Source organism: Thalia democratica, chromosome 1 (assembly GCF_965202585.1).
Source record: "Thalia democratica chromosome 1, ktThaDemo2.hap1.1, whole genome shotgun sequence".
NCBI lineage: Eukaryota > Metazoa > Chordata > Thaliacea > Salpida > Salpidae > Thalia > Thalia democratica.
This window is the reverse complement of record NC_139165.1, coordinates 69358482-69370511: the sequence shown is the minus strand read 5'-3', so window position 1 is coordinate 69370511 and position 12030 is coordinate 69358482. Positions and strand designations below refer to the sequence as shown.

The 12030-nt window shown below is 25.6% G+C and overlaps 1 protein-coding gene across 1 annotated transcript; it reads left to right on the top strand.

Moving 5' to 3' along the window:
• Positions 1–411: 411 nt before the first annotated feature.
• Positions 412–6374, top strand: LOC145849292 (large ribosomal subunit protein eL27-like). The gene is made up of 2 exons (XM_082954457.1): positions 412–463; positions 5911–6374. The coding sequence occupies exon 2, from the start codon at positions 5917–5919 to the stop codon at positions 6325–6327; it is 411 nt and encodes a 136-aa protein (XP_082810583.1). The 5' UTR covers positions 412–463; positions 5911–5916; the 3' UTR covers positions 6328–6374.
• The last annotated feature ends 5656 nt before the right edge of the window (positions 6375–12030 follow it).

The following is a 12030-nucleotide window of genomic DNA, read 5'->3' as shown; positions in this document are numbered from 1 at the left end:
CAGAATAGTTAATTTTTGGTAGTCTTGCCTACAGTTTTATTACTTAATAATAGTTTATAAACATTTTGTTTAAATAATTATAACTTAAAAGTTCCTTATTTGTTAAGTTGACTATAATATTTAATGGTAAACAGTACTTTCTTTATTCTTAATTATATGAAAATGCTTCCGAAATTAAAAAAAAAAAAAACAAATTTTAAATTACTTATTTATTTTAATGAAGTGTATTTAGTTAAAATTTATTTTTAATGATATGAATAACTTTGAAATTTTACTTTAGTTTTACTTTTATAGGTTACGTTAAGATCTTCGCTTTGTTAAAACTAATGAATTTTAAAAATCTTCCCTGGTTTAGAAAAAAAGGACCAAATTTAATTTCGATTGTACAAAAAGTCACTTTTGGCTTCACTTTATACAATTTAGCAAATATATAGTTTTCTACAAAATAAGCCCTGACAAAAAGGTATGTGTTTTTGATTGTTTATTAAATGTTTATGACAAATGTGATGTTAAGAAATTGGTTTATAAAATAATGTTTTATTGATGATTTGGTGAAGTAATAATATATTTTGATGCAAAAGTAGACTTAAGATTTTAAAAGTTTATTTTTATAATTCAAATTTGCATTAAGTTATGTTGTTTATATTGATTTTTGATTAGTCATATATGTAGTTAACAACTTTAAAATTATTCAGCTTGCATTTAAATCTTTAAACCTGTGTAAGGCACATCAGATCAGTCTTCTATCTAAAAGTTGTAAAGTTTTAACCCATAATCTATTAATAGTTATTTTTAAACATTTAATTTTGAGAAAAATATGAATTTATATCAAAAGGAGCTTTTAAATGGCAAGTCAAGATGGTTTTTGTGCTAAAAATTGCACATTACATATATAAATATAGAGAATGTTTTAGCTTTACAACTAATGTTTAATGAATATTTTTTTCTTGAGGCTTTTTTATATTATATTAAAACATGTTAAGCTAATTCAACTAAGATAAAATTTTGTTAAAAGGATTTTATAAGTCTAAATACTTTTGATAATACAACTGATCTTAATTCAATTAACCAAACTTACATTTAAGGATTAAAATCTTATAATTTGTGGAATACCATTTCAACTATTCTTTTTAGCTTATAATTTTAGTTTTACTATTTTGATTAATAATTCAATAAAATGATGCCTATAGATCTTAGATCTGACAATAATAGTTATTGATGATGTTTAACTTTTTAAAAATAGAGTTTAAATTTTTCTCTTTTCACTGTAGAAAATTTAAAATTGTTACACATGCTTTTCAGTGCCATATTTCATTGTTATATTTTTTATCAGTAAATGTTCTTATGATTTTTGTTCTATTTTTCATTTATGTATTTAAACTATTACCTTGTATAGACCACAGTAATATTTATAATCTTGATATTATTTTTCAAAGCTGGTGATTTTAATTTAAATATTCAGATTGAAATTGACTACACCAAAGATAAATTTGGACAATTTTTTGAAATATATCAGGATGACTCAGAACACCTCCGGGTATATTAATTATTTTAACAACCTAGGCTAACTCTTAATAGTTTAGATAATTTAAGGTTTTTCAATATTCTTTGGGCAGATTGTAGATTTATATTAGATATTGTTGAATTAGTAATAACATTTTGATGTTTGACCATTTTTGTTGATGAACTTTATTTTTACACACTAAATGAAAACTATAAATTTTATTATTGGTATATTAAAACTCATGATGACTCCAGTAAGTTATGCACTCAAGACAATTTTTTTGACTAACTTTTTCAACCCTAAGATTTTATACTACTATGAAGTTATATTATTATAACCCTTTAGTTTGAATATTTTAAAGGATGAAACAAGAATAACTTTTAATGATGCTAACAAAATTGAAATAATTTGAACAGGGCTGCCACATTACCTGGAATCATGGAAAAACCTAAAATTTTCAATGATAATCACCAAAAAAACCTGGAAAAACATAAAGTTTAACAAATTTTACATGTTTAGTAGTAAAATTTTGATTTGTCTCAAAAATTCCATCAAATAAATAAAAATTTTATGTTATCATCAAAGTTGTTTTTATTGAAAACACATTTAAAGTAGCTTTACAGTTATCTTTTCAATGTTTTTATACTTTTTAACACATTTTCTCAACTTAAACTCTTTAAACTAAAAATTGACCCTAAATGTGTAATATTAAAAACCTTGAGGAAAATTCTAAAACCTGAAAAGATTTAGAATAAATAAGTGGCAACCCTGTTATAATGACTCATTATAGTTATGATGGATAATAAAATATTGAAATGACATTTTATACTAAAATATCAGACACAAAGTGTTGTAAATGGTGGTCATATCGTAATTGAATGTAGACAAAATCCAACCAAATCTTATACTCAGTTAATCATCTTGACTTAATGTTTATTAAACTAGATTTTTATTTCTTTCTGTATCCAGTGTTTCATATTTATAAGTACAAAAGCAACAATATTTGCTATTCAAGCCAAAAAATTTTCAACATTCTTAACAATTTGAAATTGAATGACCTTGAACACTAGAAATATTGGAAAATTTTTATAATTTAATTTTTACAGTTTTAAGGTATAATATTAAAGCTAATTAAACTCTATTTGTATATTTAAATGTATTTAAAATAACTAAAATTATTAGGCTTAAATATCATGCTTACAATAAACTAAAAATTGTTAATCCTTAGGAACATTGCAGGGTTGCCAATAAATTGTGAGACCTGGAAAAACTGGATATTTAACTATTTTGACTCAATAACCTGGAATTTTTAACAATTTTAACATGTCAAGGCATAAAATTATAATTTGACTCCAAAAAATCTATCATTATGATAAAATAATATTGTCATCATCAATTCTTTTTTATTAAAAAACATATTTAAAGTAGCTTTATAGTATCTTTTCAATATTTTCTTACAAATTAAGAGCTTCATACTTTAAGCTTAATTTTAAATTAAAATTAAACCCAAAAATGTGAATTTGTATAAACCTGAATGAAAAAAGCCAAAAACATATGGCAACCCTGGTATTGGTTCTAAAAAATATTTTATTAAGTAATGATCAGGGTTGCCACTTGAATAAAAACCTGGAATTTGACAATATGGGCAAAAAAAAACCTGGAAAAACCTGGAATTTTAACAATTTTCACATGTTTAGTAGTAAAATTTTGATTTGACTCAAAATATCTATCATAATTAAAAAATTTTGTCATCATCAAAAAATTCTTAAAAAAAAAATATTAAAAGTAGCTTTTCCTTATAGTTTTCAATACAGTTCTTACCTTCAACTAAACTTGAAACTATAGATAGACCCAAAATGTGTACTTTTAAAAACCTGGAAGAAATTAGGAAAACCTGAATTTTTTTTTTTGAAAAAACATGTGGCAACCCTGAATGATGGTTAAAAATTTGCAGTAAAAATTTTCAAGTTATTAAGTTTTTATATTAATTTTTAAAAGAACTTGAACATCTTATACAACATTAAAGCCAAAAATTAAAATTCATACATTTTGAAAAGAAAAAGTTAATCATTTGAGGGCATAGGGGTTTTAATACTTTTTTTCACAATTTTTTTAAGTTTTTACCAAGCTACAAGATGCTTTTAAGAGATTTAAAAAAATCAAAATAAATCAAAATAAATTTTGAGATATAGCTGGACAAAGTATGCAACAATAGGTTCCTTGAAGGGATGCGCAAACTAAAACAGCTAGAATAGACTATTTCACTAAAAATCTATCTTCTACATTTTTTGAGACGACTCGAAATTTCAGGAAGTGTTTTTTAAAATATTTAGTAAATACTGTTGTAAAGAATTTCAAAAAATTAAAATATATAAATTAACATTAAAAACCTACAAAAAGTAAAACAGTTTTTTTTTTTTTTTGGTTATAAAATTTTAATTTTTTTAAATTCTGTAACAGTGTTTTCTAAATATAGTCATCTTGAGTTTATATCATCCTATAAATAAAGTTTATATTTTTCAATCAATAGTAAAAATCAAGTTGTTCAACAAAATTGGTCATTTAATAACAAAATGTTATACTAATTCCACCAAAATATGATTTAAATATAATTTTTTTTTGATGGCACTAACCTTATTATTTTGAGTACTGCACCCCTGCTAAGATAAACAACTTTAAATCTGGTAGCTTTTTTTTTTGGATGTAATCCCTTATCTTTTTCAACAACTAAATTAAATAATAAAACCAATCTATATTTTTATTGCTAAACTTGGTATAAAGTTTATTTAGTTAGTATCAAAATCAACGTTTAAATTTGAAGTAATTATAACATAATTAAAGTTTGTGTTTTTCAATTGCAGTTTAAATAATTTGTTTACTTCTTAATTGTTTGTGAATGTTTTATCTTAAAATTATATTGTTTGATCACCAAAAACATTCAATATTAAGATTTTCCAATGAATCAAACATAAGTACAATAATTATGATTTCAAAAATTTATTATTCACTGTTATAGATGCTAAAATTAAGTACCAATTTAGTTATGCCTCAATATTATCTTTTGTGTAATTTGTGTTTCAAAATTAAACCTGGATATATTTAATTTTAGTTATGAAAAAATGACCATTAACTAGTTTTTTTTAACTGCTGATTGTAAAGTACTGTTTTTTTGCACCTTAAAAATTGTAACTAATCTGTTAAACAATAAATATAAGTTTTTTTTTACATTTTAATTATCTAATACCTTATACTGTTGCAGTATTTAATTTAGTGGTTGGGCCATAAAATTAGTTTATTTTTACAACTTGCATTCTTTACATTTCTATTTTTTTTAGTAATATTTCAGTGTATTTTTTCTCTGAATTTCATCTGTGTTTTCTATTTTCAAAGCTAGTTGACAATTAAAATTTCACTGTAAAAAATGCATAAACACAAAGCTTAAATAAGCTAACATTGATTTTTCACTTAACCAAATCATTACCCAAAATCAACTAAACTAAAAATTTACCATCTTGATTTGTAAATTTGCTTCCAGTAACCATATTCATAAACTTCATATTAAATCATAGATCATAAGTGTTTTTGATGCTAATTATAAAATTTTTACTTCATAAAAAAAGTAATGTGTGGAATAAAGTTGTACAATGAAAACTGAATGATATTCTCTAAATATTGAATGAAGTTTATTTTTGATTAAAATTTAGTTATGTTAATAAAGATTGTATTACTGACCATTTTGTGATTATATATATGTTCAAACAAGGCGACAAAATTAAGTTTTATTCAATTTAGTTCTTATATTTTCTTGAAAAGTTCTGAATTTACTGAAACTAATTTTTTAATATACCAATTAACAAGTTAGTTAATGACTTCTTTTTGAATTATAAAATTTAATTGTTTTATTTTTAATTTCAACTATATTAAATAACCATTTTTTTTTTGATTGTTTTAAACTTAAAAGTTTTTTATAATTTAATATCAGTTAAAATATTTTATTACTGCTACCTTCTTTTTACATTACTTTACACTTAACTCCATCCTCAAATTTACTGATTTCCGTCGTGTTTTATTTAAGAATTAAAGAGCAACAGAGTCTAGTCCAAAATTGTAAAATTAGTTTTTTAATGTGTACCTTTTTATATATATTTATATGTTCCTATTATATACCTCTATTATTTGCAAACCTTTTATAGAAACCTAAATCAAATGCATGAGAATAAAAATATATAGTCTGTATTCTTTCTTGCTTTAAAATGTAATCTGTCTGTATATTATCAAGTATATTCTTACCAATAAGTTTTGGCTAAGTGTTAAGTTGTTATTTTTTGAATTCTACCAATGTACATGACAATTTTATTATCAATCACAAATAAGTGATTTTTTCTAAATAACTTAACGTTTTTCAGATCAAAATGGGTAGATTTATGAAAGCCAACAAGGTCTGCCTGATCCTCCAGGGAAAACATGCTGGAAAGAAAGCATTCATTGTCAAGCAGAACGATGATGGCACCAACGACAGACCCTATGGTCACGCTGTTGTTGCAGGAATCGACCGCTACCCCAGGAAAGTCACCAAACGTATGTCCAAAAAGCAGTTGAGCAGGCGCACTAAGTTGAAGACTTTTGTGAAGGTCGTCAACTACAACCACTTGATGCCAACCAGGTACTCCATCGATGTCAGCGTCGACAAGACCGTTGTCAACAAGGAGAACTTGAAGGACCCAGCTGCCAAGAGGAAAGCCAGGCGTGAGGTCAAATCTAAATTGGAAGACCGCCTTAAGACCGGTAAAAATAAATGGTTTTTCCAGAAATTACGATTCTAATTTTTTTACTGTCATTGGCTTAATAGATAATAAAATTTAGAATTATTGTTTTGTTGTGACTTTTTTACTAACCATTAAATTTAAAATAAAGTTTGTATTCTATTTGTACAGTTAAACGATTTAAGATAATTTAGCTATTAATGTTTAAAAGGAATGCTTTTGTTTTAAGTAATTTGCTAAGTAAATTGCAAGACACAACACGAAATGTTGACTAAGGATAAAGTTAATTCATGTTAATGTAATTCATTTCAAACCATGAGAAATTAATAATGAAAGAATGTAGCCTAGTCTTTTGTATTATTATTACTTTTTTTTCTTAAAATTTAAATAAGTACTAAAGCACCATACCATTAAATCTTATGTAAAATATTTGAATGTTATCTGGTACTTGACCTATCAAAACAACTGTTAAATTGTTGGTAGGCAATGATTCTTAAGATATAACATTATAAAATGGGTCAAATATTCAAAATTGCTTATGTTATAACACTTATATGAATTATACACTAGGGAAAAAGTAGTTGGTATGACACTTAATTAAAGCTCTAATGTTTTTTCTATCCAAATTCAACAAAAGAATCCATTGTGATATAATAATTTGTATTATTATGAGTATTACCGTTGGTTACTGAAGTTTTATTTCCTTTTATCAGTATTTAAAAAAGGAACTTGAATATATATATTTCAGTTCTAAACAACTACCTCCTTGATTTGAAATTGACATTTCATAATTGAGTTATGGTAGTTAATAATTAATAGTACCCTGATCTGGATTCCAGTATCAGAAATTGACAGCACTATGTTCTAAAACAAGGTGCTGACAATCTCTGAAACTTGTAAAATGGCTTGTTTAGGGTTGCTAGTCCGTTTGGCATTTGTTGCGAATACAGCACAGCTGGTGGTGTAAAATGAACTTTATCCATCTTATTTATAAAAAACTTAATTATAATTTCAAACATTTTTTGTTAGTGTACTAAGTTAGCTGAACAGTTCTCAAACTTGGATACCAATAAGTAAATAAGACCAGGTATTACGAAACATTGTGAGTACATATTTAAAATTGACAAGATCGAAACTATAAAAGATAACGCCCTAGTTTGTCACAGATGTTTGATATAATCACCCAAGCTGTTCAATAACTAGATGTAAAGACCATGAATCTTATCAATGTAAACTCAATAGCTGTTTAAAAATGCACCAACAATATATTAAAATTAAGCGCATAACGCCGGGGGAAAAAACATACACATGCTAGAATACTACACGCGACGCATGTTTTAGCTACCCAAATTAATATTTTAACCATAAATTGTGTTTAATTCACGATTGTTGAAATAATTTAGTCCCTAATTAAAGAGAAAACCTTAGTTTATACAACTAAAGTGGACCCAGGTCATTTATCTTATATATCAGCGATCAGCAGGTATTGAGTGGTCACCGGCCAAATTTCGTAAATTTAAAATGAACGCGCACTGCATTCATTTCATTTTTTGCTTAATAAAATACTTGAATATCTAGTTTAGTTTTCGATTTTAAGCCAAGACTTTCTTTTAATTTCTAAATATCGTTTGTACGTTTCTTTTTTCATTTGCAGGCTGCACCATATGTCATTTAACATATACATAAAAAACATACTGGCGGCCTGCAGTTTGCCGTCTTCGATTTTATGCAAAGAGATGCAACTTTAAGCCGATTAATTTCAATTCTGCATTTTATTTTAAATAACGTTAAAATTTTAATATGTATGGAGAGTGTAAAATCTATTTAATGTTAGTAATATCATTGCCACCAGTACTTTTGTTTTACACAAAAAGTTTACAAACAGTCGAATTTATAATTAAGTTCTATAACCATTTTTACCGATGTATAAAATATCGTAATAACAAAAAAGTTCCATAGTTTTCGATACTTCAAAGTAAAATATTGTCAAATAAGTGATAAGGCGATGTAAAGAATACGGATAATATTTTGAAACGAGAGAAGTTATAAAAAGAAAAACTAAGGTTTAACTATGCTTAAAAAAGTAATAATATATCAATTTAATATCTTTTCACGTTGTTGGTTTTGTTATTCTCTATTAAAGTCTCAATATTTTTTTTAATTTTTATAAAAAAAATTAAAAGCAACGTAGTTTGTTTATAACCAATTAATATTTTTTTAAGTATTAAATACTCTGAAATATTTAGTTACAACGGTGCTACAGAATTTCTGCGTCTTTTAAAAAGTTTAAGTAAAAAGTACAGTTAATATTTTATATCAATGATCGACAGCCTTTTATTAGGAGAGGGTCAGATATAATGAAAAAAAAAGTTAAAAAAAAATCAACTTTAATAGAAAAGAAGAGCATATTAGTTCTTACGTGTTATGAAATAGTCATAAGAGAGGCAGTCTACTTAAAGCAAAAAAAAAGTACAGTTGTCGAAATTTATTATTAAAAAGTTAAGCTTGATTCTATAGTATTAGTTGTTTATCTAGCTAAAAAGAACGTAGTGGGCTAGAAATGTGGACCGCCTTCTGCAGTTTGTCTACCCCCTGGCCTATACTGTCATTATTAAAAAAATTAACACAGCATACGAAACTTGTTTTAATTTACGCAGTGTTTCAATTTTTTTTATCTTACTTCCTTTAGATTAATATATGCTTTTTCGTAACAAGCACAATAAACTAAATACTGATAGTAGTGTTTGTTTATAAAAATGTTCACTTAATTATCTAGTGTGCACAAAAGTTTTTTTTAAACTATTTATTTAGTGACTAAAAATTATCATCAACCGATTTAAAACCCTAAAAACGTATTAGAAATTTGTTTTTAACTTGACTAGCTTTGACAAAAATAGATTTATATGTATACGTTTTTAGCTGTCGTTAAATATTTTGTATAGCTGTTGTTTGTTTGTATAGCTGTTGTTATATGTCGTTATCTTGATATATAAAATTTAGAATTATCAAAAAGGTTTAATAATAAATCAGCCTACATTACCAACACCAGCAAAAAACGACTTTTTTACACTTTCCTTTGGCTTTGAAAAAATTTGTTATAACAAAAAAAAATTAAACTATTCTATCAAGATATATTATGCTTTTAATTAAAGTTTTACTTGTATATTTTTGTGAATCTGTTTAGAAAAAATAATAGCAAAATGTTTGTTTGAAAAATTGTTCTATTAAATCAAAATAAAAAAAGTTATAATTGTAAGGTTTAGCTTGTTAAAAAAAAACAGTTAGTTAAGAGGTTACGATACTCCACTGCTGAGTGCTGGTCTGCTGTGAAACGCGTGAAAACAGAGATTGCTGAAGAGGTTTGTATAGTATAGAACTATCACTCTTGATGCAGTCTATCTCAGTATCCCCCGGCCAGCTCTGCTTCTAAATATTGGTATAGAATCTAAAAAAGAATACAAAAATATCCTTGTTTCTACTAAAACAAACGTACTAACATAGACTGGTTTGAAGAAAACACCAATGTGTTTTTACCTCTAATTAAGATAAAGTGGTTAGCTTGACTTTATTACCTATATATATGACCTAAGTAACATGAGTTTAAACGTACTATCTGAAACCATAAAGGCCTTTAGAAGTACTGAGAGTAGATGTGAAAAAAATTTATGAGTGAAAACTAGTGTTTGTATTTCAGCTGCTGTTTAAAGAGTAAAAATCAAACTAAAAACGACGGAAAGAGATCAGAAAGTTAGAAAAAAAACACCATTTTTACAATCTGCTTTAAGAGTTATCCTGTGTAATAAAAATGAACACTTAAGAAAATTATGTACGGCACTTTTATTCTCTCCTTCAAGCAATATAGTCTATGCTGCTGCTATTAAACATAAGAAAAGTCTGCCAACTATTGATCTCCTAGTTAGCGAAGCATTATTTAGTAATATCTCATTGAAGCTAGATCTAAAACGGCTTCTTAGAGGTATTAAGAAGTTATACCTTATCGAAATACTCACTGGACATTAATGCAAGTCCTTCTATATAACATTATAATCGCACTATTATAAGAACGTAAGGTGCCAACTCGTGTAACTATTTCATCATATTAGTATATCGTTGCTATATTTTATTGAAGTAACCACTGCAAGTTTCTCAGCTCGGTATTACTGGTATTAAGTTAAATCGTTGCTTAAAGTTGGCAAAAAAACTATATACCGAGACATAATAAAGAACTTATGTTAAACATTTTTCAAACTACAATAACTTATTTCAATATTAAAAAAATAACGCCACATGAACCGAAACAGTGCAAAAAAAAACAATGTTCTTCTTACTATTAGAATTTCTGTTTTGAATGAACTTTGTAACTGGTTATAGCATATCTAAATTAGTATAGATTTTTTATTTAAATTCTTTGTTTGTTAAACTTTAATTTTAAGTTGTACAAAAAAGATTTGTTTTTTTAAAGTAATTTATGTTGGATTTCCCCTTTTTAAAATTTATTGAGGAGTTTGTAGTAGAATATTATTTAATGATTTTCAGTTTTATGTAAACAAAATTAAGAAAAATCTTCAAGATAATACAGTAATATAGTTGACAATTACCTATCACTACTTGCTTATCTAAGTTGCAAAATTTAGTTTTGTATGTTTACAAAATAATAAATACAATTAATTGTTTTTATCAACGAACTAAATCATAAAAATCTCCAGTTTCATACTAAATATTCTTTAGTTATTATTATATTAACTAAAACTTAAACTTTTAGTTAAGTTATACCGTTAAAATGCACTAGAATTTATTTCTAATAAGTGGTCGACAGCCTTTTATTAGTAGTTTGTCTTTACTTATACTCGACTAATTTTACAAACTTGACTTATTTGTTTATAATCAAAGAAAATATTAGTTTAATATCAAAAGTATAAGATTATTTATTAAATAAGCATTATTATACTCTAAGCGATTTTTTTTATTTTAGTCAGAAAAAAGTAACTTAAGTCGTTAAGCCTAAGTTATTTTAACTAAAGCATTACTTGCTGACTGGATTAAAGGGACTGATTAAACCCGCTGGTCGAAACTTGCCATAAATTACTTTAGAGTTAAATGGTGTAATTTTAATTGTGGTGTAAGTTACGTAAAAATATTCGTGCTAAAGTGAGATAACTCTTACAGTAAAATATTAGAAAATTAAAGGAAATAGTTACTGAAAAATGTCAAGTTAAAAAATGTTAGAAAACGTTAAAGAAAATTTGCATCTATGTTTATCGGTTTATGCCAGAGTAGTTTTACACGATTTTAATTTTTTTTGTCCTATTTTCACAAATTATGTACACAACTATCTTTTCAGAAAAAGAATTCAAACTTTTTCGTCTCAAACAGTAATCTTACTTTTTATTAAATGTATGCTTGATGTAATGTTTCAAAATCTTTTGGTACAAAATTATTTATAACCTTTCTTAAAATTATTTTATAAGAACTTTTAGCGTAAGATTGTTTTATTTTCAGTACTGCTTCGAAGTTGAGGTTTTAACTGTCTTGTATTTATAGTTCTGTATAATAAAGTATCATTGGCGAAAATTAAAATTCTTCCGCCAGTATTGTTTGTAAATCATCTTGTGAATTTAAAACAATAGAGGTTATAAAACTGAGTCTTGTTGTGCTCATGCCCCAATTTTTTCATATGTTGATTCATGCTCACAAAAATTAACAAACTTATTCAATTCACCTAACACGATTTAGTTAACAAATACATTTTCCATCCATTGCCAC

What these genes read in the sequence shown, in the direction of transcription:
- LOC145849292 (XM_082954457.1), top strand. Translation starts at nt 5,917, where the DNA reads ATGGGTAGATTTATGAAAGCCAACAAGGTCTGCCTGATCCTCCAGGGA.